General features: G+C 35.3%; 1 protein-coding gene across 3 annotated transcripts in view; it reads left to right on the plus strand.

Annotated features, from left to right (window-relative positions):
• The first annotated feature begins 1806 nt into the window (after nt 1-1806).
• LOC150020037 (UDP-glucuronosyltransferase 2A2) overlaps nt 1807-25376 on the plus strand; it is a 43154-nt gene continuing 19584 nt past the window's right edge. For 2 of the 3 annotated variants that reach the window (XM_090268135.1, XM_090268136.1), the window contains exon 1: nt 1807-2524. In XM_090268135.1, coding sequence (XP_090124261.1) covers nt 1807-2524 — 718 coding nt within the window. Of the gene's footprint in view, nt 2525-22937; nt 23662-25376 lie in introns of those variants that run through there. The other variant, XM_090268134.1, reaches the window with a different exon arrangement.

The raw sequence follows: 25376 nt of genomic DNA on the forward strand, positions 1-25376 counted from the left end.
GGCTGAACTAATAACAAATTAACATGAGACAGATTAACATCAGAAAATGACCAAAATTTTTATGTATGTACATACGAAGTTTCCACAGAATATGAGACAGAGGATAGATCAGGCAGATGGGTTTACATGCCATGTTGTTCAAGGGGTAGGAAGGCAATTCACATGGAGATAGAAAAGCAAATGTTTGGTAACTAAATGTGTGCTGGGCCATCTTTAACAATAAGATACAGAAAGTCTTTGATCAAAAGAGCCTTTCAAAGTTCTTCCCTGTCTATCACACACTAGTTATATTAAACTATAGTTGCCTGTGGTGACATCTCCCTTCCTGGAACAGGTCTTCTACCTAAATTCTTTTAAGCAATTAGAGGGAAGTCAAACTTTTTTCTTCAGTCTTGCATTTCTTGAAAATAGCCAGTTTAAAATAATGGATAAGCATATTTTAGGGTGGCAAACTCTGCTTCTCCTTGGTACCAAAGCTCAGGTGCCTCAGTGAGAGGACTGAGAGGGGGTGATGAGATCAAGTAAGATTCTCTTCCTACCATATCATATACAGCTAACATTTATTGCACACAGGTGCTGTTCTGAATAACTTGTGTGCATTATTTCATTCAGGCCTCACAACTATAGGAAATAGGCCCCACTATTCTCCTCCATTTTTGTAATGAGAAAGCTGAGCAACTCACCTAAGGTTGATAACCACAAAAGCTGCGAAGCATTTCATGGCAGACCTGGGACTAAAATGAAAGTCCTAGAAAGATGCTCAGTTTATATATAAAAAAAATAATAATAAAGGGAAAACTGTTTATCTAAATGTAAGCATTCAAAAGCAATAACTAAATGCCAGCCAAGGAATCCAAATAAAATTGAAGCATTGATGTGAGGCTAAAACTTTAAAGTTACAGAAGTGTTGACTAGTCATGTTCCTAAAACAGTGTGAAGGAGAGTTTCCAGGCTCTTGTGGTCGGCCACTGGCACCACCTCCAAATCTGAGCGGCAATGAGTAATGAGTCAGCACAATTAAATCCTGTGCAATGCTTAAGAAGCATACAGGAAGTAGAGACCTTCAAGTCGGGGCATGGCTTTGGGGGGAAAATATGTAAGAAAGAACTTCCATACAAAAATGTTGTTTTAACAATTCTCAACTCAAATGATGGCACTGTTCATATTTTAAGAAATTTTATTCTAACTGAATTTTAAAGGAATAAACTAAACATTCTTCTTCAAGTGTTACATGCAAAATATTATTAAGTACGATTCTGAGTCCTTTATATCTGTTTTATTCCCCTTTGGAGTTCTCCCTTTAAAATAAACAGGTTGGAATGAAAATAAAAATTGGATTCAAAGTACAAGGACTATTCTAATTGGTGAAAATTTTATATGGCTAATCCATTTTGTATGTAGAAACATCTTAAAATAAAGACAGACAACTTGAAGGTACTATATGTTTGACAAAGTGGTTTTAACAATAAGAAGTGTTACTTTTAGTTTAACCTAATTCTGAAAAGATATATTAAATTGGAGACGTATTTTATAAATCATAATTATTATCCTAGAGTACACAGATACCAGGCTTATAACCTGCCAGCTTTTTTTTCTTTAAAAGATGACATCTCATTTCTGTTGTTGAAGTAATCATATCAATGCAAAAAGAATTTTAATTACATTGTTTTCCTTTTCATCTATAGATCAATTGACCTATGAACAAATATAGCTGTTACATTAAATATTATTTTATTTGAAAAACACTTATCTAAATATATCTTAGAAGTTTATTTTCATCTGAAAAGAGCTACAGTAGGTATCATCATGCCTAAGAAGTTTGTCTTTCTGCTGGTTTTTAATTTGACTCTGACTGAAATTGTTCAAAGTGGGAACGTGCTAATTTGGCCAACAGATGGTAGCCACTGGTTAAATATTAAAATCATTCTAGAAGAGTTGGCTCAAAGAAATCACAATGTGACTGTCCTGGCTTCATCAGCAACTCTATTCATCAACTCCAATCCTGATTCTTCTGTGAAGTTTGAGGTGATACCTGTTTCCTTCACGAAGAGCAATATAGATTCCTTAATTGAACATATGATAATGCTCTGGGTACACCATAGACCAACTCCTCTTACACTCTGGACTTTCTACAAAGAACTAGGAAAACTCCTAGATACTTTCTTTCGAATTAATATACAAATCTGTGATGGAGTATTAAACAACCCCAAGTTAATGTCAAGACTTCAGAAAGGTGGTTTTGATGTGCTGGTAGCTGACCCAGTAACAATCTGTGGGGATCTGGTTGCTCTGAAATTAGGAATTCCATTTATGTACACATTGAGGTTCTCTCCAGCATCAACAGTAGAGAGACAATGTGGGAAAATCCCTGCACCTGCCTCCTATGTACCTGCAGCCTTGTCAGAGCTCACTGACCAGATGACCTTTGGTGAAAGGGTCAAAAATACCCTATCTTATCCTCTGCAAGACTATATATTTCAGTCCTACTGGGAACAATGGAATTTGTACTACAGCAAAGTTCTAGGTAAGTCTCTAAAATGTCCTCTTATTAATGACTCTGGATAACTTATTTATTCTTGTTGTTAACAAAGCAAAAGGTTTTTATCCCACTGCATATGCCAAGCTGAAGGAAATATACTTACTATATCTTCATACAAGTCCTTGATCATTATCTTTAGATAAATTCTTAAAAATGAAATGGTAGTATTAATATAGATGCTATTAATGCAAATAATCTTGTGCCTATTTAATAAATAGCTTCTCAATGCATAAATCAATCTTCAAATAGAAATAGAAGTACCTTTACTAGGATAAATTATGACATTGCCAAAAAATACCTTGTCAAACATTTTGAAGCAATACATGATTTACTTTCCTTCTTTGATTCTTCATTCTTTTCTTTGCAGAAAACCTTTAAAAGCCTAAAATTGACTCTGGGAAACTTGAGTTTATGCCCTCCTCTGCCCATCCTTAGGTTCCTCTGAGTGTTTAGGCTAGTACTGTCTTCAACTGAATTTTTCAGTATCCTTTGGCAAGACTCAAGTTTCCTTGCCTTGCAGATTCCTTGTGAGGATCAAGCAAATAATACAAACTGTCAAGGCCAGTTGTGATTGGCTATTTACTTCTCTTTCTGTCCTTTATGAGTCTTCTTTTCTTTAGTTTTCTATTTTCTTCTTCCCTGCATGTTTTTTTTCTAGATCTATCAGTAGTGTCAGGGATATGAATTAATAGTTGATGCTATCAATGGTACTTCCTTACACAAAATATTGCTCTTTTACACAACTTTTGGCCTTCCTCTTGTTTCTTTTCCTTTTTCCCTCTCTTCCTTCACTTTTTTCCCTTCTTTGTTCCCTCCTCCTTCCCTTTCTTCCTTCCTCCCTCCCTCCCTCCCTCCCTTCCTTCCTTCTTTCCTTCCTTCCTTCCTTCGTTCTTTCTTACTTTCTTTGTATAAAAAAGTATTTATTGACCAAAAACACAGTATCTACAACTTTCCTATGTACTTGGCAATACAACAATTAGCAAAGCAGATCAAAATCTCTATTCTATCCCTATAGATTTTACATTCTAGTAAAAGGAGACAGATGACAAATAAAATAGATATGCAAAATATATAGGATGTTAAAGTGTAATATATGTGGTAGAGTAGAGTAAGAAAACTGATTGTTCTGGGAGTAGAATTACACTTTTAAATAAGATGGTCAGGAAAAGTATCAAGTAAAAGGGCGTTCGAACAAAGACACTCGGGCAGTGAGGATGAGAGCCAACAGGCTCCCTGGCAGAAATGCACTTCAGGAATGGATAAAAACAGCACAAAGGCCTGTGGCAAGCCATAGATGCAGGAATATTTTTACTGTAACTTGACTTTAATCTTATCTTTCACAAGTAGAATTTGTATACATATTTTTTTTTCTTTCCTTGATGTTGGAATATTCCTCACCCAAGTTTCCATCACTTAAACTTTTAAACTTCTTAATAGAATTGATCTAGAGGGAGGATGTTGAACACACCACACACATAAATAAAACATATGTAAGTGAATTAAAATTTGCATATACTTTTGAAGATATGGTAATTAGAATTTTGAAAGTAAAATTCTGTTTTAATAGTCTTTATAATGCAACTTAACTATTACATCTGAATTCCAAATTTTATATGCCTCAGAAACATATTTTTCTGTAAAATTAGATGTTAGACACATGATTATTTTCTAAGACATCCAAAATATGTTCAATAATAATTCATACTTTCCATATATGTATCACATACTGACAATTGGAGGTACTGAATAAAGTAATAACCTAGATGCTTTAAATAAGGGGATTACAAAAAGTGAGATTGTGAAGGGTCTTGAAAAGTACATGAGATTCTGGGTTCAAGCTCTACCTGCTAACTATGTAATCTCAGGCAAGGACATGAAAATTATATAATGTGTGAAAAAGCATGTTCCCAACTTCTCATTTTCAACAGACAATCTGTTTCAGAAACCACACATGTTGAGAAATTAAGTGTATTATTTACTTAAACCCTTCATGCTCCTCATGTTACTAAACCTATTTGAACAACAAATATTAAATATTTTATTTCAAAGTGAAGTACTATTGTCAGGAAGAACTGGTATAATCCAATTTGTCTTTTGTTTTCAATTACACCTTTTAAAGTATTAAGGACACCTGGTAACTGTAAACTGATACTGAAATAGGATAGGTACCTTATATTTGGTATTTATTATCTTTGAACACAGGAGATATAATAATGTAAAATTTCAGTGGAGTTTCCATTTCAATGACTGTTCTTCAGTTCTGTGGGAAAGAGACCAGAAAAATAACATGATTAGCAGTGGTAAAGAAACACCCCAAATATCTGTATTTAAGGAAAGGTAAGGAAATAACAAGGACATATCTACCTGTACTGGTTAAAAATCCCATTTTAGTTGTCATGGGGGAGGTCCTAAACCTTCTGGATGAAGCAAAGGAAAATCATCATGAGTTCGATTTTTAAAATGCTTCTAATACCTAATAAAACAGGCACACTTGAGAATATGACAACCGTTGCTATTCATTTCCAGGAGTAAATCTATTAACAAATCTCACCCAGGCCCCGTGTCCTGCCAGGTACCTTCACATTGCATTGAGCCTAATCTCTCGCACAACCTTGAACTGATTGAGATGCTGTACAACATGCAGATAACATGGGTCAGATTTGGGACTAGCCTTTGCTGCAGCTGTAAGGAGGCAAGAGCTTGAACACTGTAGTGAAAATAGATAAACAGGAAAGGCAACTTGGATGACCCCATTTTGTCCATGTCTTGGTTTCCTAGTCTTTCTCTGTCTCTCCCAGTGCTCTGCAGATCAGGAGAGCAGAAAGCCCAGTGCTAACGTAGGTGCCACATGGCAAATGCAGTCTCCTTTTACCTGCAGTACCATGTTGGTTCTATGTTGCTCTCTTTCCATCCAGGGTAGATGGATTTCCTAGAACTAATGCTACCTTTTGCCAACCCATGGGAAAAAAATAAGACTCTAAATATTTTCCCCCAACCCACTTGCTTAGAACTGGGCTAGATTACTAACAACATCATTTATATTTGATCTCTGGCTTCCTTTTGGAGCCCAGGATTTTGTCTGTTAGTTTTTCTGGGCTCCACTCCCATTCTAAGCCCCATTCCCAACCTCCCATCCTTTTCTGGAAAACATAGATCTCTCTGTTAATCTTCCATCATGAGTCTTCTAATTCCTTGTCACATGCAGCTTTCTTGCAGTCAGTGCTGAGATGTTCTTAAACTTTCTGTACTTTCTTTTGAAGAAAAACATAAATCAAACATTTCCAGCTCATTGAAGTTGAACAATGTGAACCTCCCCCATGCAAGCAGCACCCAAATCCAGAAACAATATTATTACAACCCATAACCTCTCTTTCTTCCTCATACCAGCCCCTGTGACTCCATCTTAGAGTGAACACTTTCTTGACTTCTAACACCATCGATTAATTTTGTCTGATTTTAGACTTTGTATAAATGAATGACATATTATATACTCTTTTATATTTTGCAACTTTTACTTATTATCATGCTTGGGAATTTATTTTTCCAAGCTGTTACACTTAGGTATAGTTCATCCTCTTAGTTATATAGAGTCTATTCAATTACTAAGCCACATTTTACTTATCAATTCTGCTGTTGATGGACATTTAGACTATTTTGGTGTTAACTATTTATGATAAACACTGCAATAAACAATCTTGTGCATTTCTTTTGGTAAATACACATGTGCCATAATATTGGGTATACAATAGTCCTTCTCTATATCGCAGTTCATTTATAGAGACCTCACTGTATTATGGGATTTTTAAAAATATTATATTTAATTATTTATAATGTACTTTTTGCTGTATCGCGGGATTTTGCTGTACTGTATATGTATGTTGTTAAAGTTACGTAGGTTTAAGCGTAGAATATGTTTAAGAACATAAGTAGTTTTTATAAATGTGTGGAAAAGGTTAATAAGGGAGTGGGAAAGGTTAATAACGGACTGGGAATGGTTTATAAGTGTGTGGGAAGGGTTTATAAAGCCTTAAAATATATATAAATACTAAAATAAATGTAAGGTTCCTACTTCGTGGATTTTCACCTATTGCGGGCGGGGTGGGGGGGACGTCTAGAATGTAATACCCGTGATAAGTGAGGGAATACTGTATTCATAAAAGTGAAATTGCTAGGTCATAGCATATATTTATTTAGCTTTAGTAGGTACTGCTAAAGTCTAATTTTCCAGGTGAACCAATTAATAACCCTACCAGTCATTCACTAGAATTCCAGTTGTTCTCCATTCTTGTCAACACTTGGAATTTTTTAAAAATTATAACCATGATATTGATGGATAGTGTTATCTCTCTTTTCATTATTGAGTTAATTGACCTATGGCTAAAAAAGTATATAAAGTATACAGTGTGATTTGTTTTATCAAATGTATGTACCACTGTAGCTAACATATCTATCAATCTCTTGGATCCTTCTCTAACGAAACCACTTTCCAGACTTTTCCAGATACTTATTATTGTAACAGAATAACTCCTGAAAACTAATAACATAGCTTTCATTTTTTTTCACTCCTGTTTTTTGTTGGTTTTTTAATTCATCCTCTAATTATTTAAATTGCAAAAGTGACATGATTACATTGTCATTCATGTTCATTTTTTGATCCATCAAGAATCTCTGGTCTAGTGCTCTATTCCATGATTCTGTAGCTAATTAATGCCTGTGCTAACTGTACCATCCTTATTATTAATAAATAGACACTCTAATTACACATCTACTTGGTATCAAGCACTTTGATAGGTACATTGCAGGTATTATTGCTAACCCACACCCCAAACATCCAAGAACAATCATTATCTACGTTTCAGACACAATGCATCAGAAACTCAGAAAGATTAAATAATTGCTGAGCTCACAAAATATGTAATTGAACAAGATAAGAACCTAAAAATATTTAATCTACTACATAAAAAGCTTATATTCCCAGGAAGAAGCCACTCCATAACTTCCAGGTTTTAATTTTAGAAGTCATGACAAGGCAGAGAAAGAAACAGGGCCGCACAACTTTCTCCCACCCTTTGCTGGTGATCTGGGCTGTCCTATGAGCATTCTCCCATCTATCTTTCCTGAGGATACTGCTGTGACATCCTTTTAACTTGACACAGTTTATTTTGCAAGTTAAAAATCTTTTGAATATTTTGGTGCAAACTGTCTGCATTCTCATAGAAGAGTGTATGGTCCTGAATTTGCAGACCTTTGCTCTTGCCTTTTACAAAGGAAGAGCATGTAAGACCCGGGTGTTCGTGGCCTCTCTTGCTTGTTTACATTGCCACAGAAATTTAGAAATACAGCAGATCCTTGAATAATGTTGTTTCATTAGGTGTTGTTCTGTGCTAAAGCTGATGAGAAAAAAATGTATACAGTTCCAGCAGGGGCCACTGTCTGCACATTCTCCCCTTGCCTGCATGGGCTTTCTCCAGCTACTTTCCCACGTCCAAAAGACCTGCACATAGGTGAATTGGCATGTCTTAATTGTCCCACTGTAAGTTACATGGGTGTGTGTATGAGTGCATCCTGTGATGAAGTGGTCTCCTGTCCAGGGTATATTTCTGCTCTGTGCCCTGAGCTGCTGGGATGAGCTCTAGCCACCATGACCCTGGCTGAATGTAGTTTGGAAATAATTACCTTATTTGTTTATATTAATCTTTCTTAACTGTATGTATAGCTCACATTTATTTAAATGTTTAATATTAGAAGCATTTTGGATTTTCATTTACAAGATTTGTGATGTTTTTGTGACCAGAAATATGCATTGAACTCTTATTTATATCAACTAGCCTATGGAAAAATTGGTTTTATTATACATCATTGCAATTAAAGTCAGAGTTTCTAATAACCTACTGATAATGTTAAGTGAGGACTTACTGTACTCTTAACTAGCCACTGAGAAGAGAAAAAATTATTGTATTTTTATTAAAGTTAAGTGCAAATGTTTTGTTTAAACTGGCATTTTTAGTGAGTCTCTGCTGCAAAAATATACTTTCTTTTCACTTCTAAAAATCATTTTTTGTGTCTTCTAGAGTGTTTACCAATGTTTCTCATACAGGTTTTGCACTTTTGTTGTTAATTTTAGCCAAATTATTTAATTTGTTTTATTGTTGTTGGCATTATTTATTGAGTTATAATTGACATATAATATAGTGCAAATTTAAGGTGTACAAAGTAATGATTTAATATATTAATATAATGTGAAATGATCACCAAAATAAGATTGGTTAAAACATCCAACATCTCATATGGTTATAATTGTGTGTCTGTGGTGAGAACTTTTAGAAGTACTCTTAGTAACTTTCAAATATACTCCACAATATTGTTAAATATAGCCACCATGTTGTACATTACACCTCCAGAACTTACTTATTTTATAACTTGAAGTTTGTACCTTTTGACTACCTTCACCCATTTCTATCACCCACATACCTCGTTCATGAAAACCAACTTTCTTCTCTCTGTTTCTGTGAGTTTGGCTTTTTTTTTTTTTTTTTAAGATATCACATATAAGTGAGATCGTAGTATTTGTCCTCCTGTTTCATTTATTTTACATAGCATAATGCCCTCAAGGTTAATCCGTGTTGTGGCAAATGACAGGATTGCCTTCTTTTTTATGGCTGGTTTATATTACACTGTGTATGTATACCAAAACTTCTTTATTCACTCATTCATTAATAAACACTTAGGTTGTTTCCATGCCTTAGCTATTGTTAATAACACTGCAATGAACTTGGGAGTGCAGATCTTTTAGCAATAGTGATTTCATTTCCTTTGGATTTATACCCAGAAGGTTAATTGCTGGATATTATGGCAGATCTATTTTTAATTTTTTGAGGAACATCTATAGTTATTTTTTCATAGTGACTACACCAATTTATGCACCCACCAACAATGTACAATGCTTCCCTTTTCTCCATATCTATGACAATGCTTATCTCTTGTCTATTTGATAATAACCATTGTAACAAGTCTGGAGTGATATTTCATTTTGGTTTTTATATCAACTCCCTGATAATTAGAGACGTTGAGCATGGTTTCATGCACCTCATGGCCATTCTATAACTTCTTTGGAAAAATATCTATTTAGGTCCTCAGATCATTTTTAATCGGATTATTTGATTTCATTTTTTGCTATTCAGTTGGATGAATTTCTTACATATATTGAATAGCAACCCCTTATCAAATATATGGTTTTTAAATACTTTCTCCCATTCTGTAAGTTTCCTATTTGTTTTGCTGAACATTTCTTTTTCTGTGCAACTTTTTAGTTTGATGTAGTTCCAGTTATTTATTTTTGCTTTAGTTGCTTATGCTTTGGGTATCATATTCATCAAATTATTGCCAAGATCAATATCAAAGAGTTTTGTTTCTGTGTTTTCTCCTAGGAATTTTATGGTTTCAGGTCTTATATTTGTCTTTAATTTATTTAAAGGTAATTTTTGTGAATGATGTAAGACAGGGACTCAATTGCATTCTTTTGCATGTGAATATTCAGTTTTCCCAGTACCACTTACTGACAGGATTACCTTTTCTCCATCGAGTATTGTTGGCTTCCTTGTCAGAACTTTGTTGACTATGTTTATTTCTGGGATATCAATTATGTTCCATTGGTCTATGTGTTTGTATGCCAGTATTACACTGTTTCAATTAGTATTGCTTTATAATATAGTTGAAATTGGGATGTGTATGTCTTCAGCTTTTATCTTCTTTCTCAGCTTTGCTTTCACAATTCAGAGTCTTTTATGATTTCAAATAAGTTTTAGAATTTGTTTTTATTTCTGTAAAAAAAAAAAAAGCCATTGGAATCTTTCTTTCTTTTTCTTTTTTTTTTTTTTTTTTTTTTGCAAGTAATGCCTAAGTTTATTAGGTCTTAGAATGTCCTGCTTTTGAAGTACAAATAAAATCATGGTAATATATTTTGCTGCCCACTTTAATCAATGTAAACTCAGTCAGCTTTTATTTATTTATTTTTTAAGTATATTTTATTGATTATGTTGTTACAGTAGTTCCAATTTTTTCCCCTTTGTTCCCATCTGCCCAGTACCCCCTTCCCTACAGCAATCTCACCTCCCTTAGTTCATACCCATGAGTCATGCATATAAGTTCTTTGGCTTCACCCTTTCCTATATTATTCTTAACTTCCCCCTGTCTATTTTGTACCAACCAATTCTGCTTCTTAATCCCTGCAACATATTCCCATTTCTTCCCTTCCCCCCTCCCAGTTGATAACCCTCTAAATGATCCCCGTATCTATGACTCTGTTCCTATTCTGGCTTGCATAGTTGGATTTTGTTTTTATTTTTTAGATTCAGTTGTTGATAGTTGTGAGTTTGTTGTCATTTTAGTGTTCATAGTTTTGATCTTCTTTTTCTTAAGTAAGTCCCTTTGACATTTTATATAATAATGGCTTGGTGATGATGAACTCTATTAACATTACCTTGTCTGGGAAGCACTTCATCTGCCCTTCCATTCCAAATAATAGCCTTGCTGGATAGAATAATCCTGGTTTCAGGTTGCCTTTCATCACATAGAATACTGCTTGCTAGTCCCTTCCTGCCTACAAAGTGTCCTCAGAGAAATCAGCTGATAGTCTTATAGGCACCCCCCTGTAGGCAACTCTTCACCTGTCTTGCTGCCCCCAGGACTCTGTCTTTATCTTTCACCTTTGGAATCTCAGTCATGATGCATCCTTGTGTGGTCCCCTCTGGGTCCAGCTCACCCAGGACCCTCTGTGCTTCCATACCTGTATGTCCACCTCCTTCACAAAATGTGGGAAGTTTTCTTCCATTATTTCTTCACACAAGTTTTCAATTTCTTGCTCTTCCTCTTCTCCTCCTGGCACCCCTATGATTTGAATGTTGGCATGTTTAATGTTGTCCCAGAGGTTCCTAAGCACCTCCTCATTTTTTTTTTCAATTCTTGCTTCCTTATTCTGCACTGGTTGACTGTTTTTTTCTTCCTTATGTTCCAAATCATTGACTTGAACCCCAGTTTCCTTCCCTTCACCATTGGTTTTGCATGGATTTTCCTTCGTTTCATTTAGCATAGCCTTCATTTCTTCTCTTATGCATTTGCCATACTCAAGCATATCTGTCAAGCCTGTGAGCATCTTTATCACCAGTATTTTGAACTCTGTGTCTGTTAGGTTTGCTATCTCCTTGTCGCTTTGTTCTCCCACTGGGAACTTGATCTGTTCCCCCTTTTGCGCCATACTTCTCTGTCCCCTCATTCTGACAGGCTCCTGTGTTTGTTTGCCTCTGCATCCCTGGTAGAGCTGTCACTCCTGCTATGTTGTAAGGGGTGGAGCCTTAGGGATTCATCAGTACAGGGTGACCTCTTTCACCACATTGTGGTGCTGTATGTGGGGGAGGGGTCCGAGAGGGAACAATGCTGCCTGCCCAGCACTCGCCCCTTTTCCAGGCACCTCTCCCACTTCTGCATGGGACTGATGCCCCTCTAGCTGCTGCCCTGGCTGTCATTCCCAGAGTGGATGGATCTGCAGAGTTCTAGGACCGTCGGAGCCCTTTAAACAAGGGGACTCTGCTGCAAGACTGGCAGTTTCTGCCTCCACCCCAACCCCCACTGGTTTGCATAGTCAGAAGCAATGAGGCTTGATTTTCTCTGATGCTGGGACCGTGATCTGCAAGGTCCGGTGAGGAGCTGGGAACGCTCCCCAAGTGTCCTTCCTGACTTTTTAAAATGTGACTGCACTTTCTGCTAGCTTGCCGATGCTGCCACAGTTGCTGCTGCCATCACACGGTGTCCTCTCCGCCCTGGTGCCGCCCCTCCTACCTGTCTGGATGAGTGTTTCTTCTTTATATCTTTTTTTTTTTTTTTTTTTTTTTGCTGGACTTCCATGCAGTTTCATTTTCTGGAACTTCTGGTTGTTTCTAGTTTTGAGGTAGCTGTATTCCTTCTTAGTTGTGGAGGGAGATGCAGTGTGTCTGTCTATGCCTTCATCTTGGCCAGAAGTCGCCATTGGAATCTTAATGAGTATTTCATTGAACGTATATATTGCTTTGGCTGGTATAAACATTTTAACAATATTAACTCTTACAGTCCATGAACATAGAATATCTTTCCATTTATTTATGTTTTCCTTAATGTTGCTCATACTTTAATTTTTCCAGATCTTTCACTACCTTGGTTAAAATTTGTTCTTAAGTATTTTATTGTTTTTGGTGCTATTGTAAATGGGAAAAATATTTTTCTCATTTATTTTTCAGCTGTTTTATTTTTAGTTTATAGAAATGCAACTGAATATTGCCTCCTATAACTTTAGTAAATTCATTAATTAGTGCTAACAGTTTTTTGTTGGAGTCTTAGATTTTCTATATGTAAGATCGTGTCATCTGCAAACAGATAATTTTGCTTCTTCCTTTCTGATTCAAATTACCTTTTATTTATTTTTCTTGCCTGACTGCTCAAGTTAGGGCTTTTAGTACAATGTTGAATATGAGTGGTGATGGGGACAAGGTTGTGTTGTTCCCGATCTTAGAGGAAAAGCTTTCAATCTTTCACCATTGAGTATGATATTAGCTGTGGGTTTTTTGGTAAATTTTTATAAAATATCTTGGGCTGGGCAATTCATTGGAAAGGAGTCTTTGATAATATAATGCTCTCTGTCTTTAGGTTGTAAAGTATATTAGAGTTCTGAGAACTATCTTTTAAAGAGTCTTCTTTATATCTACTCTCGTTACATTTTTGTTCTTTTTTATTATATTTTTTGGCTTTTCTTATTTTCACTCACATATTAGTCATGTTCTGCATTGACCCTTGTCTTGGTTATTTATCTTGCATTGGTAAGTGTGACTTTAGTGAATGTAGTACAAGAAATCTATTAAAAATTGAAGCTTACTCTCACTGCTTTGTGAATCTTTTGTTTTGTGATTTAACTTATCTGTCATACAAAATGGTGAGGGACACATAGCCCCCAAGTTCTTCACCCATGAAGATATTAGCCACACTACTGTAAAACATACAAATTATTTCCCCTAAGATCAACTAGACCTTTGTGATCCATATTTACATGACCATGAACTAGACCAGCCCAGAACAGTTCTGTTTTGTCTGCATCAGAATTGTGAGCAGAACCATGGGCTAAATAGAATGTTACTATTTTAAGACAATAAGGTTCTGGGTAGTTTGTCATTCAATAATAGAAAACTAATAAAAAGACTTCTAGCTTTGACTTATACTATCTGTTAAATCCCAGAACTCTACCTTGCTTTCACCTCTACATAAGCACTTTCTTTTCTGCACTTTAGTATGCAGTAACACATGATAAATGTTTAATAGCTGGCTTTCTGTGGTTAAAGAAAAAAAAAGTAAAAAATAAATTCTTTGGTAGCATTTACCTCTACTCGTGGTGTAAATTCTCCCACCTGGACTAAATTCACACTACTGGTGCTATAGCTGCCAGCTTTAAGAAACTCCTAAATATTAACAATGAACTCTCATGAACCTAAGGTAGCCAGTTCCAGATAACCTCTGGTAGATCCAGTTACAACATCAGCCTTGATTGATTTATATGCCAAAGTTCATTAACATAAGTTTTATTATACAGAAAAATGTTGTCCTCTACAACACATTTTGTAGACTAATATCTGGGCCTATAAATATTAGACCCAGATATTTCTCAATATAACAAATGTAAGTATATAACGTTTTTTGCTTAGCAAAGCAGAAGCTACACTTTCTTGAAGATATCTATTCTCCAAGAGAAATCTTAGAGGATAAATAAATGCCCTCCTCTGCAGTTTATTTTTTATAGGTACAGCATGCCCCATCTCCACTTTGTATATTATCAACATATGTATTTTAATATACATAGTTTTTCACTCTTCAGGCATCCATCAACACCCAATAGTCACACTTTTTTCCTCTTTTTGCTTGATGGGTTGAAACACACACCAATGTAACTAATTGGGTTTAAGGTCCTTTACTTCATAAAGTCCTCTACATTTCTTAGGAAGCTTTTTCTCATGCCTTATAACACATTCATGTTTTTATAATGTGCATCTTGTTTTCTAAATCTCTCTCAATCAGTCTCCTGCACCGTATCTTGAACACCTTCTAACTGCCTGGTGCCATCAGATATACTCAACATATGTAATTATACTCAACCTACTTCGTTTAAACTACTCTAATAAGAAACATTGTTTTTATTCACAGAAGAAACTTAAGTTTCTCCTTATTTTGTGTATATTCTTTGAAAATATACCTTTCTGGTTCAAAAAACACTTCACTATCTATAATGCTACACAATGTTTCTAGTTTCACTTCAGTTAATACAAACTTGGATGCTCATAGCACAAAGAGAAGCATTTTCATTTCAAAGAAATTATCTTATAGTTATTGCACTTTTTAAACTCCACTTCTTTATGTATTTGTCTAGATATTTACTCCACCTTTCCAAACTCAGACAGTTAAGTAAAAATCAACATTTCACTTTCATTTTTAATTTCTATTTTCCATACTATGCATTAATTTTTTTGTCTGTCAATTTTTATTGATCTTATGATCATTACTAATACTATTGTTCAAAATAATATTATTAAGTTCTGTTATATTTGAGAGTGTGAAAATGTCACTACGTTATTTCTCAATATTTATTGATGCCTACATGGTTAATCTATGATGACTTACCTTCTTTTAATGCAATCTTCAATTTTGTATTAAAATCTATAATGATTTAATCCTCCACTGAAGCATTTTCTAAACATTGAGATTATTCTGATGATTTATTCGCCTTGCAATTTTTTTCTGTGAGAAGCCTTTGAAACCAAAGTCCAAGTGTCTTCAAAGAGGCTTTTCCAGTTTGAATTTGAATTGGAAATTTATATGACAGTTGACTGAGTTAAGAACTTTAAAGAAAGGTAGCCAAGTGAAAACCAACAGTTTTCCTCACTATAAACTTCATGTAAAAGAAGTCATTTGTACAGGTGACCAGAGATCCTGGAAACCCAGCATCACATGAACAGATGTATGAGGTGAAGAGTCTGACAAGCCTTCAGATTTTCCCACTCCCCTACTCCTGCCATATAGCATTTATTATTCAAAGGAACAAGTCAAGTTTTAGTGAAAGCTTGTACAGCAGAATTTCTGTTTTCACTTTCTCTAAGGAGTTTGCTGAGTTTTTTACTTTCTTGGCAAATCAAAAAAAAAGGGGGGCAGGCAATTTCATATTTCATCCAGAATCTTACTGAATTGTAATTTGAACAGGACACTTATGACTAATAAATTCTGTCCTTTTAGGTGGTGAGGAGGGTTGTTGTAAATCAAGACTTCACACCCCACCCTTATAGCTCAGAATCTAGGTGTAGCAGAGGCTGATGTGGGGAGCTGCAGACAGCTGAACCTCCTAACACTCATCAGACCTTGCAAGAAACTAAAGGTGATGCAGAGGACTCTGAAATGCCACTCAAGAGCCTTTTAAAATGGATAGAAGTTTTTAAAATGCTAATTAAAGAGTCACTACAGAAGCATGGAAAAAAAACCCAGTTGGGTGGGTGAGGGGTGAGAGTTTACAGAGTAACGACTTCTTTGTTGATGTAAATTACCTCATGGGTATACCATGTATTGGGACACTTTATTTCTCAGCATTATCTGTGTCTGCATTGATCAGACAGCAGGAAATTGAATGCCAATACAAAACAGTTGTGTTGGCAATTATTCTGAAAGGTTTTTTTAAGTAATTTTTAACTTTGTTTGGAGTGGGCTCCCCCTCTCCCCATTTTTTAAGTTTGAAGTCAGAAGTCGCCTCTCGCTCTTGATTTATTGGTTGTAATTGTAATTGGTATAACTAAAACATAACTGTGCTGGGAAGAAGTTGTGCCATGAAGGTCTTCAATCTTTTTTAATAAAAACATTTAAACAAACAAAAAGACCAGAACCTTAAATATTTCAATTTGACATAAAAAAAACATGTTTATACTTCTAAATTTATTCCAAATAATCCTCTGCATAACCTGAGTTCTATCTTAGTTTTCTTATATAATAAAATAACTTAGAGATATTCCTCTAATAACACATATATTTTGAGGTCAATATCTGTGCTGTGTTATATATCACTGTTCTTTCTTTAGCTTTGTTTGTGCTGTTTATAGTATGTCATGAACCTTTTCATATAGTGAGTCAATAAATTTATCTTTTTTATCTTATCACTTGTGGGTTATTTACCTTGTGTGAAAGGACTTTCATCCTCTAAGATTGTAATGTTATCTCATTTTTCTTCTAGTGGATTTATGGCCCTGTTGTATCTTCTTGTTTCTGACTCTTATTTGGCCTCTGTTTTCTACCAATTACCACCAGAACTTATTCAAAACCTAATTATGCAACAGAGTACATCTCTTCAATCCTTGGCCCTAGATTTATCTTTGCATCTTCTAAACTAATCTACTTGGGGCTTTTGTTTTATAGCAAAACAGAAACATTCTCAAGGGATTTAAAATTTCAATAATAAGTCTCTTTCAAATTATAGAATTTAATATAATTTTATAACTGAATATAAACCTTGATATAATTATGTCACACTTAGAACACAGATACATTAATATTCTCTTTTACTTAATACTTCTTAACCTGCTAAGTATCATTCTTAAAGACTTACTTAAAGTATCATTTCTTCATTTCCGTCATCCACCAAGTAACCACCTTCACAGGTTTTGCCCCTACTCAGTCCACCCCTACCATCTCAGATCCATCCATCTTGCTTATAGGTGTCCAGTAAGTGTTGGCTAAATGATTTATTTTCTGTAATAATCTGTAGGCTCATTGTGAATTGTAATAGTATCTTACCTATCTCTTTATTCCATGTGCATTCTATAGAATCTGGCCCATACTAAATGCTAAAACTGCTTCTTGAAAGAATAAATATTAAAGGATTTAGAAAGGAATTGGGTTGAATAGATGGACAATTGGACACAAAATCTATATATCTGTATTTATTCCCTCTTTGAGATTCAAGAGTTCATGGGCCAAATTGGTATCTTCACAGACTTGCTGTGCAATCATTAACTCACACACTGCAGGTCAAAAAATATTCCCATAGCTACTCCTTCTGTAGTGTTTCATCATTTTTCTAAAGTCATTATCGTACTCTGGTTGCTCAAACTATAAACTGAACAGTTCCTTTGTTTCAGCTACTAGTTGCCTCTCTCTTCTCATCAGTCATAAGACTTCCATTCTATGTTTTTGACTCCCAAACCAATATTATATTTTCCCTGACACTCTTATCAAATCTTGAATTCCTAATATTTATTTTTAAACCCTGTTAACATAAAAATAAAAAGCAAAAATAAGAGGTAACAAGTATTTATTTGAAATTTTTTTTAAAAATTGAAATCCTGAGGCATAGATTCAGGCAGAAACAAACTATGTCACAATTATGGGGTAAAGAAAGTAGGTTTTTGTGAGAAACGTAAGGGAAATAATTACATGAATAGAAAAAAGGAATTTCTATTGGTGTTAACAAGCTAAATTACTCTTTAGCTATACGTGGCTGGTTACTGATTAAGAATATCCAGAGGACTTCAAGATGGTGACTAAGTAGGTAAATATCAGACTCACCTCCTCCCAGGCCAAAACTGGAATTACAACTAAAATATAGAGCAATCAACATGAAAAAAACTGAAGACTAGCAGGAAAGAAGTCTCATAATCAAGGATTCACAGAAGAAGCCACGTTGAGATTGGAAAGAAGGCTAGAGTTGTTAAAAGGGCTGGCCCCACTCCCAAGGGTATCTTGGCTGCAGGGGAACCATAATGTCTCAGCCCCAAGCTGGGCTCTCCAGCCCAGAACATTGGAACCATAATATCGGGCTGTGAAAATCTGCAAAGGTTCTACTTTCCAAGGAGAGACATGGGTCTGCTAGAGACATAGGTACCCCCTAAAGGGCCAATAGACAAAATCTTATTCATAGCCATTCACCCTGTGCTCTGGTGGAAGGAAGGCAGTGCAGGCTAGAGTCTCATGAGGAGAGACTTAGGTCTGTTGCTCTAGAGAGAGAGCTGAAGGGATAACAGCCAGGATCTCTATACTGAATTCCGCTCCCACACTGAAGATGTCATCTTTCTTGGGTGGAATGTTCCTTACCGCATCAGCCTGGGAAAATGCAATAACCCCTTTCTGGACTCCCTTTTGCCCCACCCTGTGGAGCTTGTACCCTGCTGAAGAATCAGCTGCGTGGGCCAGGGTGTAGAGGTCTGGGCAGGTTCATGGGTGTCAGTGACCAAGTAGTGTGTCTTTGGACAGGGGCCATTTTTCCAACTTTCACACAAATTTGACTGGTGCCTCTTTGTCATGGGAGATCTGCTAGCTCCACTCTCCAGGCTCTTGGCAGCCCCATGTTCCCAAATCCTGGTAGCTCCACTCTGCTGAGTTCTGGGCAGAATCTAGGACAGACTGAGTTGTGAGGCTCTGGGGCAAAGCCACTCCCCCACTTGTCCTGAAGCCTAATCAAAACCTCCTCCTCACAGGAAATCCACTAGACAGAACATCTCCACTCCCAGTGGTCCTGCCTTGCTGAGATTGAGCTATAGGCATAATCTGGGCCACACTTAGTTGAATAGCTCTAATATGGGGACATTTTTCTATTGCATGCCCAACTGGTGCAGAGCCCTCCCTTCATTTGGCCAAATCACGATTTGTTTGGGTGTGATAAACTCTGCTGGTCTTACCCTCACAACTCCCTGGGACCCCGCTGCACCACAAGTATGTGTGATCACCCAGTGGGTGGTAGTGAGATTGCTATATCATAGAATATTTGCTGAGTGGCCTCAGGCCCAGCACTGGTACCAAATTGGAACCAGTATGGATCTGGTGAACACCACTCACCCTTACCCAGAGTGCCTCACTGAGAACCCACCTCAAAAGACCCTAGTGCTGTCAGGGGCTCTCTCAGTGACTGAGCTGAACATGCAACCTGCAGGCAGAGGCACGCAGCGGCAGGCAGAGGTGGATCTCAGGTGCCTTGGGACATTTGCTGACTTGTCCCCAGGCCTGGTTCTGATAAACACCCACCTTGGTGCACAGTTTGGTCTGTCCTGTGAACATCCAAGCCCAACAGAGGCAGACACAAACTGTGTATCTGATTTACCCAGCAAAGCTATCATTTAAAATTGAAAAAGAAATAAAGAGCTTCCCAGACAAAAAAAAAAAAAAAAGCTTAAAGAGTTAGTTATCACCTAACCAATATTACAAGAAACATTAAAAGGGATTCTTTAAGAAGGAGAAGGAGAAGAAGAAAGAGAAGGAGGGAAAGAAAAAAAGAGGGACATAGTAAAAAGAATAAAATGGCAAAAAATACAAACCTATCAATAGTCACTTTAATTGTAAATGGCTTAAATGCTTCAATCAAAAGATTAAGGTAGATGAATGGATAAAAAAAGAAGACCAACATAACAAAAGATACACACAGACTTAAAGTAAGGGATAAAAAATTTTTTTCATACAAATAAATTTTTTTAAAGCTGGGGTAGTAATACATATAACTAACAAAATACACCTTAAAACAAAGGTTATAATAAGAGACAAAGACAGACAGTATGTAATAATAAAGAGAGCCATCCAACAAGAAGATATAACCTTATAAACATTTATGTATCCAACACGGAACACGTATATATGTAAAGCAAATCCTGACAGACATAAAGGAAGAGACTGATAGCAATACAGTCATAGTAAGGGACTTTAACACCCCATTGACATCAATAGATAGATCTTCCAAATATAAAATCAACAAAGAGAAAATGGCCTTAAATAACACAATAGATAAGATAATTTAATTAATATCTTCAGAACATTTTACCCCAAAGCAGTAGAATATACATTATTTTTAGGTGCACATGGAACATTTTCAAGAATAGCTCATATTTTAGCACATAAAACAAGCTATAGTAAAATTAAGACGATTGAAGTCATATTAAACATCTCCCATCATAATGGTGTGAAACTAGAAATCAATTACAAGAAAAATACTGAAAAATACACACAGACATGGAGGCTAAATAACATGTTACTAGTCAATTAATGGGTTAAGAATGAGATCAAAGAAGAAATCAAAAGATATCTTGAAATAAATAAAAATGAAAACACAACAACCCAAAATCTATGGGACACAGAAAAGGCAGTCTTAAGAAGAAAAGTTTTAGCATTACAGACCTATCTCAAAAATAAATCTCAAATAAACAATCTACCTTTACACTTAAAAGAATTAGAATGAGAACAACAAACAAAACCCAAATTAAATAAAGGAAATAATAAAGATCAAATCAGAAATAAACAATATAGTTTTAAAAAACAAAACAAAAAATTAATGAAACCAAAAGCTAGTCCTTTGAAAAGATAAGCAAGATTGACATATTGTTAGCTGGACTCATGAAGAAAAAAAGAGAAGACACAAATAAATAAAATCAGAAATGAAAGAAGTAACAACTGACACCAAAGAAATACAAAGGATTGTAAGAAAATATTATGAACAACTACATGCCAACAAATTGGGCAATCTGGATGAAATGGATAAATTTCTACAAACATACAGAACTGAATCAAGAAGAATCAGAAAATATGAACAGAAAGAATTCAACTAATAAAATTGAAGCAGTAATCAAAAAATTTCCAACAAACAAAAGTCATGGACCAGATGACTTCACAGGTGAATTTTATCAAATGTTCAAAGAACCAACACCTATCCTCAAACTATTACAAAAATGTCAAGAGGAGGGAAGACTTCCAAGCTAGTTTTAAGGGGCCAGCATTTTTCTAATTACAGCACCAGATAAAGAAAATACAAAGAAAGAATATTATAGACCAATATTCCTGATGAACAGAGACACTAAAATCCTCAACAAAATATGATTTCATTCAAATGTAGAGTCTAATGAACAAAATAAATTAACAAACAAAATAGAGCCAGACTCATAGATACAGAGAACAAACTAGCATCTCACAAAGGGGAAGGGACTTAGAGGGCTGGGTGAAGATTAAGCACAAAAACAAAACCCAAACCTTTATAGACACAGATAACAGTATGGTGATTACCAGAGGGAAAAGTGGGTGGGGAGAGGTAGAAGAGGATAAAAGGGGGATAAATGGTGATGGAAGGAGACTTGACTTGGGGTAGAGAACACACAGTACAATATACAGATGATGTATGATAGAATTATGCACCTGTAACCTATATAATTTTATTAACCAATGTAACCTCAATAAATTCAACTTATAAAATTCAAAAAACCCACAACATTATAAACATCTACCAAAAAAGAGAATGTCTAGAATTATCAGTCCTTGTTGTCAGGTCATCTGCTTTCCTGTTATAAGACTGTTTGTTTGGCTCAATTCAAGTTATTTTGTTCAGCTCAAGCATTCCAAAGAATTCAAGGAGCAAGATGTGTGAGAACTTTCCTTGGGGGATGGCGGCTCCAACTCCATTTTGAAGTGACTTTATACCAGTTTTTTTCACACCTTAGACATTTTTTTCTCTACAACTCAACTCCTATTTAGATGCTAGAATTGTTTTATTCAAGGATACATACGATCATATTCTGAACTGGATTTGAAAAGTTGAATAAATGTCATTTTATGGAGATTAAAACTGAACCCCAAATACAGCATTCAAGGTTCTCTGTAATGTCTTATTTTAATGTTTTTTTTTTCTACACTGCTTGTGTTAACCTCTTCTCTAAACAAACTAAACTGATAACTCTGTACTTAAATGCCTATGATTTGCATATAGTCATTCTTTTTCTCCTTTTCTTCCTTTCACCTTCAAAACCCTCCTTCTCTCACCCTTGTGTCTGTGCTCAGCTGAAATGTCTCCGCCAACCTGAACCTCTGTCTACTTGTCTTCACATTGGAGTGACAGTGTTTTCTGGTGCCCTAAAACACTATACCTCTGTATAATATTTAGTGTTGTCCTTCTCTCATTATGTAATGTATGTGTCTTACCTATATACTAGCAATACTAGCATGTAATCAGTTTTATTACAAAACCTACTATGTTTCCTCAAATCAATCGCCTTGTTTCATAGGATATGCCTTATTATTGACTAGACCTACTTAAGTGGGTTATTCTATTATATTTAAAAATTATCAAGTAAAAACATTTTTCTCTTTTAACACATTTACAAACTCAAATAATGCTGAAGACATTTCCTAGAAAATATTTAAATATGTCATATCTCCTCCTAAACAAGTATCCAGTACTGTGCCCAGTCAACAACACTGACCAAGTTCTCTGCATGTGTCAGTAACTAAAGAAATTAATTTTTAACCTTATATCTAAATTGCCACTTCACCTCTGTGCCCAGCATGTACTCAACCTCTGCAGAACAGAGTGTGAAAGAACTCTGTCATGGTGTCTGAGAAATGGATTTCAGCAATTCTGCTGCTACAGCTTTGCTGCACTGGCTGTGGATTCTGTGGGAAGGTCCTGGTGTGGCCCTGTGACATGAGCCATTGGCTCAATCTCAAGATTGTTCTGGAGAAACTCACAGAAAGGGGACACGAGGTGACTGTGTTGGTTTCTCCAACCTCTTTCATCATTGACTACAGCAAGCCTTCCACACTGAAATTCGAGGTGATCCCTGTTCCTCATGACAAAGAGCTTGCTGCAAACATACTAAATGACTTTTTGGATTTAGCTACCAATGTCATGCCAACATTGTCACGCTGGCAGTCAGCAACAAAAATGCAAGAATTTCTTCTTAAAGTGAATGGACATTTAAAATTTCTGTGTGAGAGTACAGTCTACAACCAGACCATCATGAAGAAACTCCAGGAAACCAACTACGATGTAATGATTATAGACCCTGTGATGCCCTGTGGAGAGCTGATAGCTGAGTTGCTGGAAGTCCCTTTTGTGTACACACTGAGGTTCTTTATGGGTGGCACTGTGGAGAAATTCTGTGGGAAACTTCCAGCTCCACTTTCCTATGTGCCTGTGGTCATGGGGGGACTAACAGACAGAATGACCTTTATGGAAAGGGTAAAAAATGTAATGCTTTCCATTTTATTTGACTTCTGGATCCAGCCTCATGACACTCAGCTGTGGGACCGACTTTACAGTGAAGCATTAGGTAAGAGGTTGCTTTTCATTCTAAAGAAGTTAATAAAGGACACTTAGGACATTTAAGAAAAGTCTAGGAAAATGAAATGACTATATTTTAAAACTTTAATTTCCACTTAAAAGTCTTTATAGCAGTAAACTGTTATCAATATTAATGGAGAAGGGGAAGCAAGAAATATCTTGTCCTTACTTTTTCATTATAGTCATCTAATCATTTTATAATATACCTTGATATTTAATAGATTGTTATCAAAACAAAATATAAAACACACTAATAAATGTCAATCTAACGGAAGATACATTTTTTATCAGATGTAGGATATCACAAATAACTACCATACACCGAGTTTACATAGTGAAGGAGATTTGACTTCTTACCAATAAAAAGATGGTAATGTTTATTGTAAGAGTAAGATGATATTTCACTTTGCTTTATTCTAGTAACAAAGTCCTGAGCTGTATTAACAGTAGGATTAAGTTTGGAATGTATTTTACTTTGTCTAAATTTTGGTCCTCAAATTTTGAGAATTATAGATTATTAAGTTCAAAATATATACCCTTCTCTTATTAGACCAGAGTACTTGTTATTCTTGTCTCTCTCATAAGTTTATGATAAAACTTCATTAAGTCCTCTGTGAAGAGTTTCATAACAGCTGGTCCTAATGAAAAGTTTCCTAGGATGCTTTATGCTTCTTGGGGGAATATTGTACAGAAACCTGGACAAAATAATAAAAACTCTAAAAGAGATAATAGTTTGGGTTTTTGAAAAACAGCACTTTTTACTTAATTAATTACATAGATTCTATTTTTAATTGCTCGACTTTTTAAATAAAGAATTGCTTTGCTTTGCAGTTTTCACATGTATTGTTCTTATGTGATTCCATCAACTGAGTTTGGCTTCCATTCCAACTACTTTTGAGAACCATTAAGGAACATGAACTAACAAAAGGTCACATTGAGTATTAGAAATATTAACTAATTTAAGCCCTGCTTATATTTAATAGTGCTGCCATAGCTAAATACTATAGACTGGGTGGCATAAATAGAAATATATTTTCTCACAGTTCTGGAATACAGTTAGAATTCAACATATGAATGGTAGAGGAATACAATTTAGTCCATAACACTGATTTTCCAATAAATAATTTTTTCACAGAACTAATATTTAGAAATCCTTAGCTTTGTAAATGATTTGCATTTATGTTCTATTGATTTCACAGTAAATAATTTAACAACCCCAGTAAGCACTACCTGGGTGCAGACAGTGTGTTAGGCACTATGGATTCAAAGTAAATAAGACTGGATCTTGGACTCAGTTCTACCACAAGAAATAAATGCAAAACATAGGACTATAAGCATATTCTCTAATTAAGGATATTTTTCTAGTTTCAATTAATAACTTTATAGAGATGTTTGTCATATTATGCATTAATAGGGAAAAGATATAAAATTCTGTATATAAAATATTATGGAATAAATGTATCCTTAGTATGATGGCAAATTTTAACTCTGTTGTCTTTAATGGGTTTTTCTTTAGTTGTAAATACTTTCATTGTTTTCATTCCTGTATTTGCTTATATTCTTTATTAGACAATTCTGAATACACTATAATTCCAGTCTTGATGTTATAATTAAAATAACTAATACAAATGGCTAAAATTTTCAAATGGAACAAACACATATAACTAATAATAATTGGCTTGATAGTTCTCCTATGTAAGCACT

This window comes from Furipterus horrens, unplaced genomic scaffold (genome assembly GCF_987537825.1).
Source record: "Furipterus horrens unplaced genomic scaffold, mFurHor1.1.pri manual_scaffold_2, whole genome shotgun sequence".
Taxonomy (NCBI): Eukaryota; Metazoa; Chordata; class Mammalia; order Chiroptera; family Furipteridae; genus Furipterus; species Furipterus horrens.